Source organism: Mauremys reevesii, unplaced genomic scaffold (genome assembly GCF_016161935.1).
Source record: "Mauremys reevesii isolate NIE-2019 unplaced genomic scaffold, ASM1616193v1 Contig160, whole genome shotgun sequence".
In the NCBI taxonomy this organism is placed as follows: domain Eukaryota; kingdom Metazoa; phylum Chordata; order Testudines; family Geoemydidae; genus Mauremys; species Mauremys reevesii.
The window spans coordinates 73443-95191 of record NW_024100783.1 but is presented as its reverse complement, the minus strand read 5'-3'; the positions used below and the strand labels follow the sequence as shown (position 1 = coordinate 95191).

The 21749-nt window shown below is 45.4% G+C and overlaps 2 protein-coding genes across 2 annotated transcripts; both read left to right on the top strand.

Annotated features, from left to right (window-relative positions):
• The first annotated feature begins 6982 nt into the window (after positions 1-6982).
• Positions 6983-11693, top strand: LOC120393202 (maestro heat-like repeat-containing protein family member 2A). The gene is made up of 6 exons (XM_039517779.1): positions 6983-7035; positions 7508-7577; positions 7695-7808; positions 8851-8924; positions 9184-9306; positions 11659-11693. The coding sequence occupies exons 2-6, from the start codon at positions 7535-7537 to the stop codon at positions 11659-11661; spliced, it is 357 nt and encodes a 118-aa protein (XP_039373713.1). The 5' UTR covers positions 6983-7035; positions 7508-7534; the 3' UTR covers positions 11662-11693.
• A 4583-nt stretch (positions 11694-16276) lies between these two features.
• On the top strand, positions 16277-21474 carry LOC120393198 (maestro heat-like repeat-containing protein family member 2B). The gene is made up of 8 exons (XM_039517778.1): positions 16277-16332; positions 16684-16803; positions 17039-17161; positions 18288-18440; positions 19135-19161; positions 19485-19607; positions 20023-20076; positions 21448-21474. Exons 1-8 carry the CDS (start codon positions 16300-16302, stop codon positions 21472-21474), a joined length of 660 nt encoding a protein of 219 aa, XP_039373712.1. The 5' UTR covers positions 16277-16299.
• Positions 21475-21749: the final 275 nt, after the last annotated feature.

Genomic DNA, 21749 nt, shown 5'->3' with positions numbered 1-21749 from the left:
GTGAAAAATTATAGAAAGCCTAGCCTCAGAACAGAATGAGAGAGACTACGAGTAGTTAGTTCTCCTGAGCTACTAATCAAAGGATCCAAAGCTTTAAACTAATTAAAACTCTCTCTTTTTTGGGGGTAAAGTGGCTTCTTATACTGAAGAAATAGAAAATGCTATTCTTCTGTTAGAGGCCCACACCTTCCCTCCCAGACCAAAGCCCAGGTCCTAGACAGCACTTAAGTAATGCACATGCATAGAGATGTGGGAAAACTCACATGTAAAAGATTACACATGTGCTTAAGTGCCTTTGCAGGATCAGGACCTGAGACACATGTTGATCTCAGACACAGAGACAGGCCTATGGTTTCTTAATCGAGCACGTCTTTCCCAGAGTCTACTAGGGATTTCATTTTTGATACTGAGTGTTATAGCCAGGGAGCGCGTCTGATACGGGATGAAGTGGCAGTTATAAAGCCCCTAAGACAGATACAGGAATCTGGAGCTATCTCCAAAGCAACATTGGATTTAGAATCTAGTTTGGCAGCAGGAAAACCCATGGAAAAATCTCTCTCTTGTTCCAAAGGAAGTCAGCCTCCTTTTGGGGACAGTTTATTCCCAGGAAGAGCTCTCTGAATATCTTCAAGAAACTGCCCAGTCTGTGTGGCCTCACTACCTCCTCAGGGAAGGGCGGGGGCCAAAATATCACGTGACTAAGGTGATGACCAAGTCATCCACCCACAAGGAGCTAATAATGAATAGTCTAATCTAGACGGCTTGTACAAATGACTCGAAAGGCTGAAAATTGTTTAGCCAAACGGACTCAATGAATATTTATGACTAATGACTGTCATCCAGCCAGAAAGTTGGGTGAGTTCATTCGGACTTATGCACAGAAATAAGATCTTGACTCATATAAACAACTCTGAAGCTAGTGCAACCAAACTAGTTACTTCAGTCTTTCTCTTTTTTGTTTTGTTTGTTTTTTTGTAGAAGCAACAAAGTGAAGTAAAGTGGCAGCTAGCATAACACATTAGTGACTCTAGCAAGCTGCTATTTTGATCATGTCATGTAGTATGAGCTGCACTGTCATCTGAAACCACCGAAGCTGCCTGAAGAGTTTATTTGCAGTTACGCCTGGGCAACCTGCTCATCAGCCTATGGTATGGTAACTTCCATCTTTTGTTTCAAAGTTATACGTCTTTCATTTAAGGACAGGGATTACTCTCTCTACTCAAAAATGTTGCAGCTAAACAGAGCTCTGCTTGAGTGTGTGCGTCTGCGTGTGTGGAGAAGACAAAGGATTCACTGCTCTTGCTATGTAGATTCTGGCTTCCCCAGATCATGAGCTGTCCAGGACGGCAGTGGAAGCCTTCTAACTACTGCTCCCTCAACTAGAAGTTCCCCTTAAGGATGGGAATGAGTGGAGAGATCAGGTCTAGTGGAGCTCTTCTCACCCAACTTCCCAAAGCTGGCCCCAGTGCTCTCCCCTCCATGCTGGGAGTGAGTTGAGCATCGAACCTGGCCTGTGCACTGGTGCAGGATCTTTCTCTCTTTCAGGTGAATCCCCACTGGCTTTCAATGGCTCCTTTAAAGCAACCAAGTCTGAAAGTCTGCCACGTAGTGCATGAAATGACCCAGGAGCCCACTTGTTATCCTGCCTCTCAGTGTTCTAAAGTGTGTTCTAAGAAGGCGGCGAGAGCAGCCGATTATCTATCTTTTCCCTTCTCTTCTGCCTTTTTCTCTGCTGACACGTAAGTGTATCCCTTTGTGCAGAGTGACCCTGAACACCCATGTTCTCCCTATGCTGGAGTTCGTCAGGGCGGCAGGCTGAGAACAAGCATTTTTTGCAGTGGTAAGTGCCAGCACTTACTGCAGGTGCCCCAAATGGATATTTAGGGTCTTGGTACAGATTGGGTGACTGCAATGGGGTTTGCAAACATGCCGCACTGAACTGTGCTCCCTGCCCTGGATTGCACCAGGTGGTGCGTTCCTTGGCTCCATGGCAGCACTCAGTGAAGTTGGGAGTGCTCCTCACTTTGCAGGAGGCACTGAGCATTTGTAAGTTCAAGCCTCTTTACTGACTCATGGATATAATTTAAAATAAACAGACACAAAGGCTGAAGCTGCCCATCTGCCGGCAGTCTCCTGGGGAGGTAGGTGAAAGGAGCAGATTTCAATACTGTACATTTAAAAATCCCATTTCCCACTCCTTCACCCATTCTCTCCTCTTAGTTTCTTTATCATCATCTCCTTTCACCCTCTTTCTCTGTCTTCTCTTCCTCTCCACGTCTCTCTTCCTTTTAGCACTGGGTGATGCTCAGTAAGGGGTTAATCCTGTGCCTTTGAGGTAAATGGGAATTTTGCCATCGACTTCATAGACAACAGGATTGGGCCCCTAATTCTTCTTGCTCAAGGACACTAGATACACTACCTTTAGGGCAAAGTGCTCCCACTACCTTCAAATCCCAGTAAAGCCAATGGCAGTTAGGGGCACTGAACATCTTTCAGACAGACTGTAACTCGAGATAAAATCATCCAGTGTTAGAGTTAAATAAACAATAACTGCAGAGGACACGAGTCATTTAGAGGAGAGCTTGCTGAAATATTTTGATTTTTAATTATGTTTTCCATCATTTTTTCCCCAAATTTGATGAAAAACAAATGTGAAAAATGTCAGTGACAAGTCTGATCAGGAAGTGTGCATCCAGTGTTTCTGAGTATCTAAAGAGGTGGCTGGATTTTTTTGATTTTTGAAAAATAGAAATGATTTTTAAACTTTGCAATTTTGAAAGAAAAAATCACCATCAGTAAAGATTTGTAATTTAATTTAAACTGTTTTTTTCAAGCAGCTCTAATTAAGAGGTAACAAGGAAGGGAGAAAAAATTGTCTTCAGATGCTGGTAATTGAAAAAAGATTGAGAGATCTGCAAATTAAAAGCCTTTTGAGAAACAAGACACGGAATGGGGGGAAGAGAAATAGCTCAAAATTGATGTTGGATTTCAGCGTCTAGTCCTGAACAGAGCAGTAGCTGCCATGGAATTGTAGTAAACTTTTGGCCTGGGTGTCTTCATGGATAAAGCAACTTCTCCTCGTTACTAATGTGTCCTTTTCACATTGCCTGTCTTCTCTCCGTCCATGCAGTTCTGGAACAATGGTCAAGGGCAGTACGTCTCTTTTTGGCTAACTGGGAAAAGTGCTCATTCCCCAAAGTGGTCCCAGTGCGACTCTGCAATCATTTTCTTCCCGTCTACCTCATGTGACCAGCAACTGGCTGACCTGTGAGGGCCGGAGGTGAGAATTGCTGGTTCTCTAAACCTTTAGAAGAAATTGTAACGTTTAATTCTATGTGTCTGACACTCATTGTGATGATTGGATTTTTTTTTATGTACTTTTGTATTTATCAGAGTTTCATTTAAAACATCTAAAACCCAAACATTTATAATGTCACCACATCATGGAAATTCTGTCAGTACACAGTGTACATGGATTCTAGTTTTATGCACTAACGTGCAGATAAACATGGGATAGTGGCTTAAATTAATTCCTCCATTCAGCCCCAGTGGAGTTCCAGCAGGGATGAGTTGGCCTAGAATGCATACTAATCTGGGAATATTTTACCTGGTATAGTTGTGAGGTGCATTAGGATATAATCCTAAACCAACCCTCTGAGTCCGGTTCTTTAGGAAATATTGAGATAGGCCCATTCCTACAGTGGAACAAGTGAAGTTGCAGGCATTGGAAGTAGAAAAGGTGTGCCCATTGGATGATACTGAATGAATGAGTAGAAACATAAATTCTGTGTCTCATCTATGCAGCTCAAGCAGGCTATCATCAAAGCCCTTGGTCCCATGATGAGCCTCCTGCTACACAAAGAGGAGTATCAAGATCAGATATTTGAACACCTCTCTTGGCTCCTTGAGCAATATAACAAAACACTGATGTTTTCACGTCACCAAGGTGAGTACCACTCCTTAAGGTAACTGTCTATGTGTGTGCATGTATGAACTGCACAAGGAATTTGCTGCCAGTGGGGTTTCCTGGTTGAGACAGTGACTTGTTAGAAAATAAATATCCACACGAGTTCTGGGTTTATACACATGGTGAGGCAGGCAAGAAGATTTGTAGGTAAATGCCTCTTATGAAAAGCATCCTCTGTTTCCTGGGGAGGATGATAAGGAGATAAAAAACAAAACACCTGCCCCCCTCCCCAACAAGATCCTCCCTCATGATTTCCCAGTACATCCTGTCAACTCTGCGTCTCTCTTTTAGTTCATAAGCTCCCCAGAGCATGGTCTGCCATATGTTGTCTCTGGTCAGTACCAAGCCAATGGTCAATGGCTGAAAATTAATACTAAGGAGGCTTGAGGGTGATTGCTTTGGATTATGTAACTAGATGGATCTAAAGCATTGCCTGTCTATTTCACCTCCGTTCTATGCAGTGCTGTTGTAGCCATGTTGGTCCCAACAGCGCCAAGGTGGAGTGAGATAATCTAATTAAAGATATTGTCTCACTCCCTTCTCTCTCTATTTCATCTACCCTGAGTACCACATGAGCAAGAATTAAGGGGCCATATTCTGTCTTCAGTGTGGCTACACTGTTGTAAATGAACTCTTGAGACAGCTATAACTTCTTGGTAGTGATATTTACTCACCATCTCTGTTGGTTGAAGCTTTCTGGTATAGTATGTGGTCACTTTTGGGGTTGAAATACCCATGATTTGGTGGGTAAGTTTGCAGGTTGGACTTGTTTGATAGCATCAGAGCACTACAGACCTGTTTCAAGATCGTAAAATCTGTAGATGGCATCAGAGACATTCTGGAAGCTTGAAGCAGCAAAGGAGAAAAGTGTTTAGATGCAGGAAGGAATTCGATTGTCACCTTTTTTATCAATAACCTGGCAGAGGACATAAAACATCTCTGATAAAGTTGGAGATGAGATAAAAATTGGGAAGTGGTAAAAAATGGGAGGACAGATTCACAGAGATCTAGATCACTTGGGAAACTGGGTGCAAACAAAGGTGCATTTAAATATGGCTGAATGTAAATGTGAGCATCTAGGCACAAAAATTTAGGCCATACATACATGATGGGGGATGCTGTCCTGGGAAGCAGTGACTCTGAAAAAGATTATTCATCATGATCACCACAATCAGCTGAACATGAGCTCATGCTGTGGCCAAAAAAGCTGAAAAGCATAAAAAGGGGAATCTCTAGGAGGAGTACAGTGGTTATTTACCTCTAAATCTGGCACATGTGTGACTACTGTTGGAATACGGTGTCCAGTTCTAGTGCCCACAACTCAAAAAGGGTGTTGATAAATTGGAGAGGAGATTGAGAGAAGAGCCACAGTGATTAAAGGATTAGAAAACATGCCTTACAGTGGTAGAATCAAGGAACTCAATCTATTTAGTTTAACAAACAGAAAGTAAAAGGGTGCGTGATTGGGTTTAGCTACCCAACATTGGTTCAACACGGGATAATCATACTTTATGGGTTAAGGAGGCCATGGCCCCTCATCTCTGCTGGGCATGCTTCAGCTGGAACCAGGATATTAAGAGAGCCACTCAGCTCAGTCTGGGATGGCTGCGAAGAGAGAAGAGGTGCATTCAGGAGCAGTGCCAGGGTTTTGGCACCCTAGGCGCAGGGCGACTCTACCCATTTGCCGCCGGTCGCGGCTCGGTGGACCTCCGCAGGCGTTCCTGCGGAGGGTCCGTCCCACGGCTCGGTGGACCTGCCGCAGGCGTGCCTGCGGATGCTCCACGAGAGCCGCTGGACCAGCGGACCCTCCACAGGCACATCTGCAGGAGGTCCACCGGAGCCACCTGCCGCCCTCCAGGCAAAATGCCGCCCCTCCCCCAAATCCTGGCGCCTAGGCGACTGCCTGGCTCGCCTAAATGGAAGCATGGCCCTGGGTGCATTGGAGGCTCCTGCAGAGACTGCCAGTGCTCCAGGATTCAGAGGTCAGCCAGACTGTGGCTGCAACCGACCCCAACCGCCCAATGCCAGAGATGGAGGAGAGACCACAGAATTCCTGAGTGGAAAGTATCCTAGGTAGACTAAGCATTGATCCAGTTGAGGCACTGGGCTTTGACTTGGCGTGTTTTGGAAGGATCCCCGCTGATTTGGTGGCAGATACCCCTGTGGCAAGACAGGGCCCTGGGCTGGGACCTGTGGAATACATAGGACCCAGTGGAGAAGGGCTGGCCACTAGGCAACACTTCCCTGCTGCAAAGGTGGTTCTAATGACTCTGGCCACTAGGCCGCATTGCTCTGCTGCCAAGGGTGGTTCCATTGACTTTGGCCACTAGGCGCACTGCTATACCTAGAAGGGAGCCCTACAGACTCAGGCTGTTTGGCCGTGGACCCTCACTGAAGGGCTGCTGCGCTGATCCCAACCAGTAGGCTATGCTGCCATAGGAGTCAGGACTGCTGCGGTGGCTAAGGAGACTAGGCCAGCTGGGCGCGAGATCTACTTCATTTCCTCCACAACCTGGTACCACCCTGACGGGGTGGACCTATCCTGTGACAGGTGACTTCATGACAGTCTATAATATCTTACATGAGGGACTCATGTTTTATAACGGGCTCTTCAGTCTAGCAGAGAAAGGGGTAACTTGATCCAGTGGCTAGAAACTGAAGCAAGACACATTCAGACTAGAAATGTGGTGTCCATTTTTAATGGTGAGATAATTAACCATTACAACCATTTACCAAGGGCCGAGGCAGATTCTCCCTCACTGACAGTTTTTAAATCGAGATTGGGATGTTTTTCTAAAAGCTGTGCTCTGGGAATTATTCTGGGAAAGGTCTGTGGCCTGTGTTATACCGGAGGTCAGACTAGATGATGGCAATAATCTGTTTCGGCCTTGGAATCCATGAATCCCTCAATCTGCTTCAGTCACTACATATTGCTCCTGTGTGTGCCACCATCTGACTTTCACCCTCTGTTGCAGAGTCTGAGCCAGCTCTTGGAGGTCTCTGGTGAATATAAGATCCCTCTCCCTGACGGGAAGTTTCAAGCCATCTGCAGTGCTCTGCATAACCAGGTGAGGGGTGGTTTTGCTTGGATCCCTTGAGCTTAGGCACAGCAGATCTGAAGCATATTAACAATCCAAATCTATGAAATGATAGTGCAGAGCCTGGGGACTGCCTCATGCCTTACTGATTTCTGCCGGCTCAAAAGTAAGCAGGTAGTGGTCTCACTTTCTTGGCTAATATCCAGCTCAGTTTGTAAAGCAATTTTACCATAAGCCGATTATCAGGGGGAGTCAGAGTTGTACAGTAAACACTGTGGCTGTGTCTTGATTCGATGAGCTCTGCCGTTCAAAACACTTTAGCTTCTCTCATCTAATGTATTGGACATTGTGTTTGATTCTTGCTGTGCGTTCAGTACCATCCACCTGGGGTTCAGACCTCTAGTTGGACAAGTAGGAAGTGGAAGCTTAGAAATTAATTGAACATTTTCTTTTCAATTGCTTCTGATTAGTTTTTCTTTGACCATTTCCCTTCTTCCCACAGATCTGTTCTCAAGCTAGGCCGCTCAGCATGGAAAATCACACAGAGCTGGTCCATTGTGTAGTTCAACTAGGTAAGGGGAAGAAACTCTGAGTTACACAGTAGTTTCCTTGTAACTTCCTTACCTTTGTAAGGTATGGTAACAATAAGAGTTCTGTCATCAGCGAGGACGTGATTTCTTCCCTTGCAGCCCGTTCTTCTCCAGAGGATCTGATAGCCTTTCTGCACTCACAGCTGAAGATTAAGAATGAGGCTGTTTGTGTGACCTCTTTGAAGCTGCTCAGAGCTATTGTTGATGCTGACTGTAAGTAACACAGGAGCAACTGTGCCAGCTGCCCTCTTGGCCGACATGCTGAGGGTTGAGTTGGGGACGTCCAGGGCAGGGCCGGCTTTAGGAAGTGCGGGGCCTGATTTGTGGGGCTTGTACTCTCCGGGCGTGCCCTGAGACTTCGGCTGCACTTCGGCGGCGGGTCCTTCACTCGCTCTGAGTCTTCAGTGGAACTTCGGCAGCGGGTCCTTCACGTGCTGCCGAAGACCCGGGCAGTGAAGGACCCGCCGCTGAAGTGCCGCCGAAGACCCATAGCTGCCGGGTGAGTAAAAATTTAAAAGGTCACTGGGCGCGGGGTCCTGTTATGTGCAGGGCCCTGTCAGGCACGGGGCCCAATTCAGGAGAATCAGAGGAATCGGCCTAAAGCCAGCCCTGATCCAGAGCTAAAAGCATGAGCTACTATAGATTGAGCTAAAGAACCAAGGCTTTGTAGGCCCGGCAGGGCTGTAACAGACTCATCACCTCTGCAAATGGGGCACAGAATCTCTATAACACACAGTCACCAGTGGTCTGGATATCCACTAAGGGGCAAAATGCTGCCCTAAGTTACCCCCCTATGGCCACACAGAAATCAACAGGTTCAACTAAGTGCTGAATGTAGCCCAAGATATTTTTCAACTTCAGATACAGAAGTTGACTTGGGGCTAATGCACATTAATGATAATCAAAAATAAAATAATACCCTGACTTGATAATCGTCAGTATTAGACACTGTAGACTAGATTCTGAGTTCTGTTAGACTGTGTTAAACACAGATTGACCTCAGTCTATCTAATTCTTTTATACTATTTCCATCATGGCAGCATGATGGCACTATTTATAGAACTGGAATTACTTTAGATTTACACTAGTGTAACTCAGACCAGAGTCTGGTCCTATGTTTTCCCCATTGATTCTGTGTATGAGAGAAGCTTGGTATTATTCTTAAATAGGGCCTTTTGAAATCCGGGATTCATTCCAATGTGGAAAGTGAGTGTGTGGATCAAAGAAGTACTGTACACCTCTCCTTATCTTTCAGTGCCTGAGACAAGACTGAAAAAGTGTCTGATTGTGAAGGCAGTGAAATCCACTTTCAGTGATCAGAATGCTACGGTAAGATTGTGTGGAGCAGTGAAATATTTCAATTTTTTCAATGATATGGGATGAATGGACATCTGGGTGGAGCTTTCATTCAGATCCAGAGGAGAGACTGCAGACTAGAGAAGGCATGTCATTGTCCTGACTGTGTTAAATGGATCCATGTTTATAAGCCAAGGAGATCAAATCAAAGCATAAGGACTCTCATATTCTATCTCCTATTTCAGGCAGAAGGGATAACAATAACTCATGTGTGTCATCTCTACCCTTGCAGGTGAGGAAGGCAGTTCTTCATTTCATCCAGAGGCTGCTCAGCTTACAAAGTGTGGAGAACTGTGCAGCTTGGGATATGGTAGCACATGTTTTCACGGAGTTCAGTGTGTCCACCAGCAAACTGGTAAGGAGACTTCTTAACACTTAAGACTCGGTCCTACCATTCTTGCATGCTGACTGCTCCCCTTGCCTTCAGTGGGAGTTTTGACTCAAGGACAACTGGACTGAAGGATTAGAGCCAGAATCTGATCAGTTATATTGGTGTAAAGTCAAGGTAACTCCACTGACTTTAGTGGCGTTACTCTGGATTTATACTAGTGTAACAGATCAGACTCTCACACTGGGTATTTACATCTAACAGAGTCATCTAGGTTCCTCAACCCTCTGATGAGTCATTGAAAATTCTGAAAACACCATTTTTCAGTGAAATGTTCTTGTACAAGGAAGCACATCTCTTTGTTTTCAATAGACTCTCCAGAGAACATAATGGTGCCCAATTCTGTGGCTGTTGAAGCAAACATAAACTATCAGCAAAATACCGAGGTTATGCAGGTTGCATCCCAGACTGTCAAGAGCCTGGAAAAGCTTGCTGCATATTTCCCTCACTACATGCTCTAATCTACATGTACTAGTTTAAAAATGTCTTCAATCCGTATTTCTATCCATGGACACAGCCAGAGGCTCCAGAAACTTTGTGCTCCATGATTGGATCCATGATCTGTATTAACATAAACAGTTCAACTTTACAGTAAGTTGTTGAAGATCTTAGCTCTGCCTGGCCCCTTTTCTTCAAAGTTGGAGCTTGTGGCAATACTCTCCAAGGGCCTTTTTTTCACACACACGCGCACACACACATCCATCTTAAGGAAGGCTGCTTTTTCTCCTCGGGCCAGTTTTGCTCTCCTTTACACTGAAATCAGTAGAGTCAATCAATATTTAGTCCGGTGTAAGTAAGAGCAGAATTAGGCTCATTGATAGAATCACACTCACTACACCCAGAATGACCAAGCTGGTTGGGGCATCAGAACAAACAGAGTGGATCCCCCTGGTTCTGAATATTGATTTCCACTGGGCAGAGTCTGAATGTTTTTCCTCAGAGATAAAAAGATGAAACAGTTTTTCAAATTTAAAGAAAATTAACCCTGTTGGGGAAACTCTTGTGTTCAGAGAATCATTCCCTTCACTTTAGGGTTTTCCTAAGCCTGGGATCTGACCCACCAGTTAAGAGTTTCCATTATTCTCTTCCCTTCAGATGTTTGTGCACTTCCAGTGCAATATAAAAGCAGGCATAGGTCAATGTTCATGATGGCTTTGTAAGAGAAGGACACTGATTCTCTAGCCAGTGTCTTGCTACTAGCTAATAAGTTCTATAGAGCTGTCTCACAGCAGGGTACAACACTTCTCACCCAGGCTATTCCGGAAGAAAACACGATCCAAACCCTGTGCACTGACATCCTGCAATGTCTGGACACCTCGGTCACTGGAATGACCCAAGTAAGTGACCTGTTGCTACTGCTTCTTGAAATAGGGACGTTCTTCCTTATCTTCCTTGTACCTCCCCACAAGGAAGCTTTTTGCACAGTCAGCATAATGGAGGAACAGCATGTCAGATTCATGTCAGGGATGTGACCCCTTCATCATGGAGTAAGTGGTTCACATTAGAGAAAAGATAGAAAGCAACTGAACTGGAAGGAATCATGTTGCAGAGATCTTCTCTTCATTCTTTCCACTGTCTGAGTGCAACTGCCCCTTAGGTCCCCCAGGGGGCTAAGCTACAAGCTACATGAGAGGGAGGGATTCCGACAGCAGGATATTGGAGGTGGGGGGATGGAAATAGCTGCGTACTGAACAGTCTCGCTCTTCTCTGCAGGTGTTATGGCCAAGGCTTCTCGAATATGTGGTGCCAGTTCAGTACACTGGTACTTTGAAGCCTCTCTGCAGATGCCTTAGGGAGCTGAGAAAAAGCAGCAGGAAGGAGAAGAAGCTGCTTGCCTTGACTACGGTGGACCAGGTTTATAACAGAAACTCTTTCATTTATGCTCTCCAGGCACACTACGCAATGAACAGGTTCAGTCTGCTCCAGTTCTCTCATCTGCAATGAGAAGGCTAAAATGAGGATGGTCTTGTGATTACAACATGGCCATGGGATGGAGCTAGGAAATGTGGGTTCTGTTCCCAGCTTGCCACCAAAATTCTGATGTGACCTTGGGGAAATCACCTGATCTTTCTCTCTCAGCTTCCCCACTTGTGAAATGAAGGAGTAATTAATGGCAACCTCATAGAGGTGCTGTGAGATGGAATTCATTCATGGCTGTAAAGCATTTTGAGAAGCTCAGACTGAAAGCACTATGGAAATGCAAATTATGATCAGCTGCATTCAACATTGGTGGGCATGTTGGAAATGGCTAGGTGAATAACATCAGCAGGACTCTCTGAAAGTCTGGCAGAATTCATGATATTCTCTTTCTTTCCCTAGTGAAACTCCCTACACCCCAGGGGCTGCTGGCACGACTCCTGGTGAGTAGACCATGAGAATAGGTTTTCTGTGGAATGTGAAGTGGGACAGTTAACTATAAAAATGGGTTTTCTAGCTAGATGCTTGTAGACAGGCTGAGGAATGTGTATGATTTGGATCTCTCTGTCTCTGCCCTCTCCTGAGACGCACTGTTCTGCATCCTCGTACTAGCTAGAATGCTTTCTTCTTCAGGAAGGCACTGCAGTAGAATCAACAACTCTATTGTATGGTCTCCACAATGAGAGAGTCTGAACTATTCCCTCCTTCAGGAACAAACTGGTATTGTGCTGACCAAACTTAGCCTGTTCTTTCTCTCTCGCTGACAGGTAGTAGCCTCGTCCCCTTATGCAGGAGAAGGACACGGATGTGCTGCCTTGCAGTTACTACAGGCCCTGCACCAAAATATCCATGTAGCAGTGGGTGAGATGTGGGGAGTAAAGATCCCATCTCTGCTGCAGTACATTGAAGGTAAAGTGCTAGTTAGGAGGAGTGCGATCCATGGAGCATAGAAGGGAAGCCAGAAAATGCAGCTTCGTATCGACACGTGTTGTGCCATTCCTGTTGCAGTATGTGGGAACAGTGGGGAATTGAAATTGGGCTTCTAGGCCCTCACTTTTCCTTCATCTGGATAACTGTGAACCACTGGGCTAAATCTAGAGTTAAACCACTGAAGCCAATTCAATCCGGGCAGAATCAGGCCAGGAAGGTTTCAGCTGAATGGAAATTTTACAGCAGTTCCCCCCACACCTTTGCTAGGTTAATGTTTGGGAAGGTGAATTACACGTGAAGTTGGAGGTTAGTGAAATATTTTGGGGTTCCATATATAGTCTGATTTTGCAAACTGAATGTTTCTGAAAATTAAACCCCATGTTTACTTTCAAGGGTGATTCAATTAAAAACCCAGAGTTTTTCTTTCTGTAAGGAAACCTGAGCCATAAAAGCTAGGTTGGCCAAGTGGGTGCCCATGTAGACTCTAGGTATTGTGGGCCTAATAATGTCTTTCAGCAATTTTACAGTGGTATGAATCTATTGACCTCCTCAGTCAGTGTAGCTGCATCTACACTATGGGGTTATGCCAGCAGAACTCCAATGACGTGGTTGTGCCAGTGTAGTCTCTGTGGAGTATGACAGACCCTACGTGGAGCACAAACCCAATATGTTTCTGATGAAGGTCAGACCCCACAATGTTCAAGTGGGTTTGATAGTCAAAAAAAGATTTTAAAAATGAGCTGTATCTTCCCTAGTTGTTGCTGTACAGAGTCCCCAGTACTGCCTTGTGCCGACATTAAAGAAGGGTAGGTTAGAGCTGGACATTCAGAAAGGGCCAGATTCTCAGCTGATGTAAATCAGTATAATTCCATTGACTTCAGTGAAGCTACACCGATTTACATCAAGTTAGGATCAAGTCCAGAATCTTTTATTATGCAGGAAAAGTTTGTATTCCCATTAAACCCAGTCTTCTGATGTGCTGAACAGTTTTCTGAGATGCTAAGTACCCTCAGCTCCCATTAAAGTCAAAAGGAATTGGGAGTGCTCAGCATCTCACTCCTGGTGGGTTGACTGACCCTGAATAAAAATGCCAGCAGGGTACATAACATGATACTTTCTGTTGGTCCAACAAAGAACGTTGGCGTAGGTCCCATTTAGCCTTGAAAGCCCAGGCATGTTACAGCTTGGCAGAGCAGGGGTTTTCGAAGGACTGATTGCAAAGGAGATTCCTGGGACGACTCTTCTTGCTAACCTAGCTGACATTATTGTTTTGCCTCCTGCTTCATAGGAAACACAGAGAATTCCCTGGACCACGCGCGGTGGGAGCAGATGCTGCTTCAGGTACAAGATGGCTTTCAGCTATATTGTCACAGCCCTCCTTCCCCCCTCCAAATGTATCAGCTGGGGAAAATATTAATGATAAACTATTCATTCTAAGCAGAGCTGGTCAAACCATTTCATTTGCAACTTTTGTTCAGTGAAAACTGGCCTTTTTTATTTTCATGGGACACTTTCAATTTTTTTTTTTTACACAAAACAAAACAAAACCCAACCCAACTGGAAAATGTTCAGTTTTTTTTTTAACTGAAGTTGATTTTTTTGGTTTTTTTTCATTTGCTTTCCTGTTTGTCTCCTTCCCCCTGCCTCCTCTCCCCCCACCCCGGCTTTTTCAGTCACAAAGTGGAAGAGGGGAGGAAAGGCCTGGGGACGAGGGATAAAGGGAAGGAAAGGGGGAAAACAAAGAACTGAATAATAGTCATTTTTTATTTTGAAAAGCAAAATATTTTTGTTTCTTTCACTTTTCATGTGTGTGTTGAAAAATCAAGAAAACAAAAAACTCCCACTTGCTTTGTGAAATGGACTTACCATTGTTCAACCAGCGCTAGTTATAAATAACTCTGCGTTACCACTGGGAACAACACACAACATAACCAGAAAACCAGCATGCTCATGGTGCTAATGCACCACTGGGGGACATAGAAAGGATTCTTTTTTTCTCTTTGCCACTCAAAAGAAAATTTGCTGTGAGAAACCCCAAAAGGAAAAGAGACAAGACAGGGTTTGGTGACTGTATCTCAGGGAGAAGCCTTTCTGCTCAGAAAGAGCTCTTTGCAGCCTCGTGTAAATCCAGACAAGGAACACTTTGATGGCGAGTGCTGAAAGTGAAAGGAAGGGACCTAGTGACAAATACGCCCCAGAAGGTTTGCAGTTCCATTTGGGGTTGGATTACACTCTGGAGTTCCCCATTCCAGATCCAGCCTCCTTTGAAATTCTTTGGGCTAAAAAATCAACTAAGATTAGGTTTTCTTGTGAGGTTTCTGAGATTTCCTGGCTGCTGTTCAAAATTAGGGCCTGAAACAGCAAAGTGCTGAAAGTTACTAACCTCTGGCTGACTTCAATGGGAGATGAGGGTGTGACTCCTGGTCCTTTGGGTGTCCACTGACTTAGGCTGCAGGATTGGGGAGGGATAGCTCAGTGGTTTGAGTATGGCCTGCTAAACACAGGGTTGTGAGTTTAATCCTTGAGGGGGCCACTTAGAAGTCTGGGGCAAAAATTGGTCCTGCTAGTGAAGGCAGGGGGCTGGACTCAATGACCTTTCCAGGTCCCTTCCAGTTCTAGGAGATTGGTACATCTCCAATTATTACCTTTGATTCCCTGGATCTGATCTCTATATAATCAAAGGGTGTCATGTAAAGCCTTTACTGGATACCTGTGTCACACGGCTCATCATAAGCATTGCACAGTGATTGGATGGATAATATATAAGGTGCTATGGTTCTATACTGAAATTGATGCTTTTAAGGTCTGTGAGTTCGGGCTGGTCACCAGAAAGTGATAAACAAGTTTCTTTCAGGCAGGAGACGCTTATCTGCCTGTGAGTAATTATTCACAGTGGATGCTAATCAACAGAGGAAAATTCTAATCAAGTGATTGTGAAGTCTCCAGAGGAGATTTGATACAAGAAAAACAAGCAAACAATCCTGTTTTCAAATGAAGACAATGGATGCGTGGAACTATATCTGGAGGTCCAGAGGTATCTGGCCCCAGGTATCCTTCATCTATTGGACGAACTGACAGCTCCTTGTCTTATGAATGGAGGATGATCTTTGGTCTGGGTGTTTCATGCTGGGAGAGAGATTTGGGGGAGCTATCCTTTGTGAGACAGGGGAATATTTGGTTATCTAAGTTCAAGCTCTAGAAGTGTGTTAGGATTTTATTTTTAAGTAACCATTTGTTTACATTAATTTTACTTGCTGCTTCTCAACTCTCTGATCTTTGTCAATTGAACTCTGCTTGTTTTCACTATAAATGTATCTAAGTGTGTGAAATGGAGCGGTGATGCTGAGGTGAAACTGGTAAGGTGATGTGTAGCAAACCTATGAATTCTGTGAGTGTCCAGTGGAACAGGGGCTGGACATTGTGGGGCTGCAGAGAGGGCTCGGCGGTTGGACTGTACCGATTGCTTATCTGTAGAAGGAGAGTGGAACCTGGATGGGGTGAGAAGGGCGTGCTTGTGTTTCCTGTGGCTGGCTGAGTCAGGAGCTGACACCTGGCAGGCACAGAGAAGGCTTTCTCATGCTAAGGGCAGGGGTAGTGAGGTACCTCACAACCCTGGGGACCCTCAGGAGGTGGCAGAATGGGTTCATAGCACTTCAGAGAAGGTGCCTGGTCCTTCGTAGTCCAGGGCCCTTTGCTCAAAGTTTACTAGACCCATCCTCCATCCACTATAAAATCACTCCTCAATGGTCAGATTTCTTGGCTCCATCTCATTCTCCAATTCACTGTTCATCTGGATTTGAGGACTGAGAGGAATCATCACACAAAGGTTAAAGAACAACAGCAGAGGAAATCTGGGTTGTCGATGTTTATAGTTCTCAATAGGGAAATAACCTTCCCATGACACCTGAATATTGGAAAGTTTACAAGAGAGAACAAGGAAGAAAAAAAACACCAAACAAATAAACAAACAAACCCCCACAACAACCCCCAAATTCTTGCAATTAACCATCTGCTTTAACTCTCTTCTTTTACACTCAGTTCCTAAGAACATCTCTGGGGATGATAGACGACAGTGCCTGGAGCAGCCAGATAAGCCTTGAGTTGAACCAGCAGATGGCCAGCTATGCCAGCCCCTCCCTTGAGAAGGTTTGTTCTCTGTTAAGGCTTAGTTTCTAGTTAATTTTCCTTGAAATTCTGATTGGGGGCTGCATAAGGCTTCTCTCAAGGCTTCATTACTTTATATTTTATTCTGCATATAAAATTTGTTTTTACTTGTTCCCTGCTCTCTTGCCCCCCTGCCCATCCAATATTTGCTTGGACAGGCTGCTCGTCTGTGCTGCATTGTTGGTTCTCTGGCTGGGCTAGATGATGGGATGTTTCTGCAGTATGAGTGCTTGGACTTGGCTATCTTGTTCTTTCCTGAGTGTTGCTGAGCTGGGTCTGTACTGACTGGCACGTTCTGTTACTGGTATCTCAATGCCGGTCTCTTTCTTTCAGAGTTTCCTGTATAAGGCGCTAGGAACGTCCTTAGCAGTTTGCCAGGACCTGGTCCATATTAAATCCCAGCTTCATCAATTTTTGACAGCAACAGATTATATGGAAGCCCCTGAGAGACAGGTGAGGACCCTGTCCCTCTCCCCGCTTTACCAAGTAACCCCTGAATGCTCCCTGTGGGGCTCAGCTCTGAGCTGGCCTGGGACAGATGCTATTTTGCTTCATATCCTCTTCGTTGCTGTTTCACTCAGCCCCCGCTGCCCACGGATCTGATGCCTGACTGGCGCTTTACACTCCTTCAGCTGAAAGGAATGGACTTGTGGGTTAGATCCTAACCAGTATTTTTCTTGGGTGACAGGGAGTCATTTCCATCCTCGCACTCTCTGCTGAGAGCCACTTGGACCTCACCCTGAACGCACTTCAGGAGTTTGGGGCTACAGTGAGCAAGGTGAAGATTTCTGGGTTCATCAGCCGCCTGAAGGTAAAGGAGCCAGGGGGTTCTCTCCAACTTCCTCTCCCTCTATAGCAGGGGCAGCAGCCCCAGGGTAGTGTCTGCTCTGCTCAGCTCGCATTGTCCCCCAGTGTGTGCGTTCTACGTGATGCCTGCAGTTAAGCAGAGAGGAGCACACTCTGGAGCTGGGGTTCTCTCAAATGATTTTTATCATCTGATGTCTCATGGCTTGAGCGCCCCTCCCATGCACAATGTGTGGGAACTACCTTAGTTGCTTGCATGGAAAAGCATTTAAGGTATTTTTAGCATTTTTTTAATCCCAGTTAGTAGCTGGAAATGAGGAGGTGTTGCAAGCAACATGTGGCCAACCAACCTGCTTTAGGTAGACCACCAGTGGTCTACGGATGACAATTATGGAACCTGTGATTTAGAGCAGTGGTTCTCAACCTGTCCAGATTAGTGTACCTCTTTCAGGAGTCTGATTTGTCTTGTGTACCCCAAATTTCACCTCCCTTAAAAACTACTTGCTTACAAAATCAGGCATAAAACTATTAAAAAGTGTCATAGCACATTATTACTGAAAATTGCTTATTTTCTCATTTTTACCATATAATTATAAAATAAATCAACTGGAATATAAATATTGTACTTGCATTCTTTGTAGTCTGCTGTAAAACTAGGCAAATAGCTAGATGAGTTGATAAACCCCCTGGAAGACCTCTGCAGACCCTCAGGGGTACACAAGTAGCTCTGGTTGAAAACCACTGATCTAAAGGCTAGAGCAGGAGACTAGGCCTCTGGGCTTCCACTGCTGGCTCTGCCATTTACTCACTGTGCAGCCTTAGGCAAGACATTTAGCGCCTGATCTTGTACCCACCAGTGTCAATGACTAAGCTCCCGTGTACTTCACTGCTGTAGGTTCAGCATTTTAGGCTCTCTGTGTCAGAGTTACCTAGTGGGAATGATGGAGATACTAATATCTCCACGCCTCACAGTTATTATATTGCTTAAATACTTTTTGCAAGTGGTTTGAGATCTTTGGCTGAAAAGAGCTTTGCAAGTGCAAGCTGCTATTGCTGCTGTGAGGAATTCCTCGGTCAGCAGCAGATCAGAATTCCAAAGCAAAAGGCATCAGAAGAACTTTCTGATTGTCTAGGACTACCACCATGGGAGAAGAGGCCAGATTCACAGCACCCTGATGCTGACCTACAGCAGCGTGGCTGTCCATGCTCCAAAAGAACAGCTTCTCTCCCGAGTAGAGGCAGACATCACAAAGAACATCCTTCTCCATTACAGAGCCAGTTGTCAGGTAAGAGTTTTTGCGTGATAAGTGTCACATAACTCAAATTTAAACCTGTAATGGATGGAGCGTGAGCTGTCACATGTTGTATCATTTTTGTTGCTCTTCTTTGTATTCTCTCTAGTTTTTCTATATTCTTCTGAAATTCTGTAGACCCCAGCTACACAGTAATTCAGATGCAGTGACACTCAGGCTATTCAGAATAACACTCTAACTCCTCTCATATGGATGTGTATCTAGCTCTATCTTTTGCTACCCAAGAGAGACTAGTGCTAGCCTGTATTTAGTTGATTTGCTCACTACTTCCCTTACCTCTTATCTGTCGTCTTGTTTGTCTGTGTGCTTTATTTCTGTTCCCCAGGTGCCTGACTGCTGGTCCTGACTCTCATCTCAATGCAACCTCTCCACGTCACTTTGCCATTCAGTACTGCCTTGTCTAACTGAGACTCTCACTTAGGCATTGCCAAAAACAGTTGAACCAAACTGAGATCTTCCAGTAGTTCACAAATGCAAATACTACAGAGGATGGCCCCTGATATTGACCTCTGCAAAACACCCTCTCTGGATACCTTTCCTGCCTTTTGGAAGATTTAACAATAGTGATTTCTCTCTGCTCCATATTCACCAGCCAGGACATTTTGAGGATGTGTGTTATGTGGGACTATCTACATTGCTAATAGCTGTTTTGCATTTCGTTTTTCAGGTGCTGGGCATCACTGTTGCGAACAAGGTACATTCTAAATAATCTGCCCTCAGCTCTTGCATTTTCTGTACACAAGTTGCTTGTTTAAATTGCACAGAGCTTGGTTTCCTTGCTACATCAAGCAGGAGTCCTGGCTGCTCTGGTGTAAGTAGGCCTGGATTTATTTGATGAACCTGGGTTTTCTTCTTCTGAGGTGGGTGCAGAGCCAGAGTCCACTACCTTCTGGGGTCTGGGGACACCTCTCTCCTCTCCCGAGGCTAGATTTAATTCCTGATCTTTATCTTCTGGACTCTGGTTCTTCTCTCAGTTTCTCATCCACATCCTCTTGTTTCTCCTTCTGGATTATGTAGGACATGAACCTAAAATTAACCCTCATCCAGAATGTCATGGAGATTAGCTGTGCCATCTTGGAGACCAGAGACTCCCAAGAGTTCGAATTCTCATACAAACTGGAGCTCCTTGGCTACATGTTGGTGAGTGATTAGGAGCTTTGAGGACTGAAGTACAAGAGAGTTTGTTGTAATGTAATGAGACTGGTTTTCTGGGGAGATGATATTTTATCCATTGGCTGTGACTGTACTACTGCAGTCTCATGAGCTACCTGCATGGCACCCAGAATGCTGGGTCCACTCTGAGCTTGGCAGGGATGCTGACATATATTGTGGGCTGTAACTGGAAGGAATGGCTTGTGTCTTGTGAGTTCTCTTTCTGTCCTCTGTATAGCCTGCAGATGGCCCTACGGTCCATTTCTGAGGCAGAGAGCCTGCTGGGCACGGTGTCTGTTTATTCCAGGTCTGGCATATGGCCCTGTTTCAGGGTGTGAGAGGAAGGCCTCTCTGCCTTTCAAATCCATTTCCCATTTTTGATGTCCCCATTCATGCATTTCAGGACTTCATTAAAATGGAACCACTGGATTCCCTGACATCTCCAGTTCGCTACCAGGCAGTTCTTGCCATTGGACATCTGAGGTAGGCTATTTTCTGCCATATTTCCTGGCACTGTGATGCCTTCTTATTTGTTAATTCATGAAAGTCAGGTTGGAAGCAGTCTAATGCCTGCAGGGTTTGGCTCACCAGGGCCGCCCGGGGAGAGCAAATGGGGCAATTTGCCCCAGGTCCCGGGCCCTGCAGGGGCCCCCACGAGAGTTTTTTCAGGGCCCCTGGAGTGGGGTCCTTCACTCCGTGGGCCCTGGAAAACTCTCACGGGGGCCCAGTCTTCGGCAGCAATTCGGCGGCGGGGGGAACTTCCGCCCAGGGACCCACTGCCGAAGTGCTGGGCCTTCAGCGGCAATTCCCCGTTGCCGAAGACCCCAGGCCCCCTGAATCCTCTGGGTGGCCCTGTGGCTCACATGCTGCTCACCAGCAGGACTTCAGTTCTTAAGGATTTGAATGTGTCCATTTGGGGGTTTGTGCTCGAAAGACACAAGATTGGAGGTTGTGGGGCATGCAGTACAATGGAGCAGAGTTCAGATGGGGAGGGAGGTGTTTGGCTAGCTGGCAGGGGGGAGGAAGCTTGTGGGTTTCTCTAAAAGGAGATTTGAAGTTTTATCTTTACTTCTAGAGGAGCCAATACTTAATAGAGGTGCAAAGTGAAGGGTTGTTTGCACTTGGGGTTCTAGATTGGGACAATCTCTAGTCATTGGACCCATTTCTTTTACTTGGAGGTGGTACTGAGTCTAATACATGACTTTTCTCTCTATCTTTCTTCTGCCAGCAAGCTCAAACCATCTCTGACCATGGAGGAAAACCGTGAGCTCCTTGGTCAGTGCTTCAAAAGTTTATTTCCCCTTCCTCCCTTGGAGAAGATGAAAGAGGAAGACGGGACAGCAAAGGATGCTCTGCATATACAAGTACGTGACAACAATTCTCCTCCGGCACCATCCACTGTATTTCTGCCCAGCAGGCACTGGGTGATGGCAGTCACACATGGCCTCCCTGGCAAGGTTATGGTTAGCTTTCCCAGCCCACACACACAAATGATCTGTGCTGAGCCTCACTCCTTCTTTTCTGGTTTCAGTCACTCTACGTGAGGTCCTTGGAAGCCCTTGGCAAGCTAGTGGAGACTTTGCTGGAGGAAGAACCAACCGCAGACTGGTTCCAGGAAATGTTTGAAGTGAGTAGATCATTGAACCGTGGTACAGATTGTTTCTTGTGTTACAGCAGGGAAGAGTCAGAGATTTAGGGGGTCAAGCTTCAGTTGTGGAGGAATTTTCCACAATGGAGTGAATTTTAGGGAGAAAGCACCAAATTCTTCCTGGGATAAGTGGGCATGTGCCCCACTGAAATCCACGGAAGCTATGCCATTTTATGCCAGGGCTGGATTGGGACCAGGTTCTTATAGTGTCCTTGACACTACTTGGAGCGGCAAGAAAATCACCACTGCAGTAGCCAAATCCAGGAGAACCAGTGGAAACTGATCACTTCTTCTAAGAGGAATTCATGAATATTGAGTTAAGCCCTGTGTATGGAAACTCATTCAGAGGAAACTTCCTGTTCCTCAGACATGAACAGAATATCGTGAAGAGCTGAGGGGTGGGGAGTTTGATGCACGTTCAGTGTAAAAATGAAGTTATAAAAGGAGCTGGGCTGGGGAGACTTCTCTGCTCTTATTCAAAT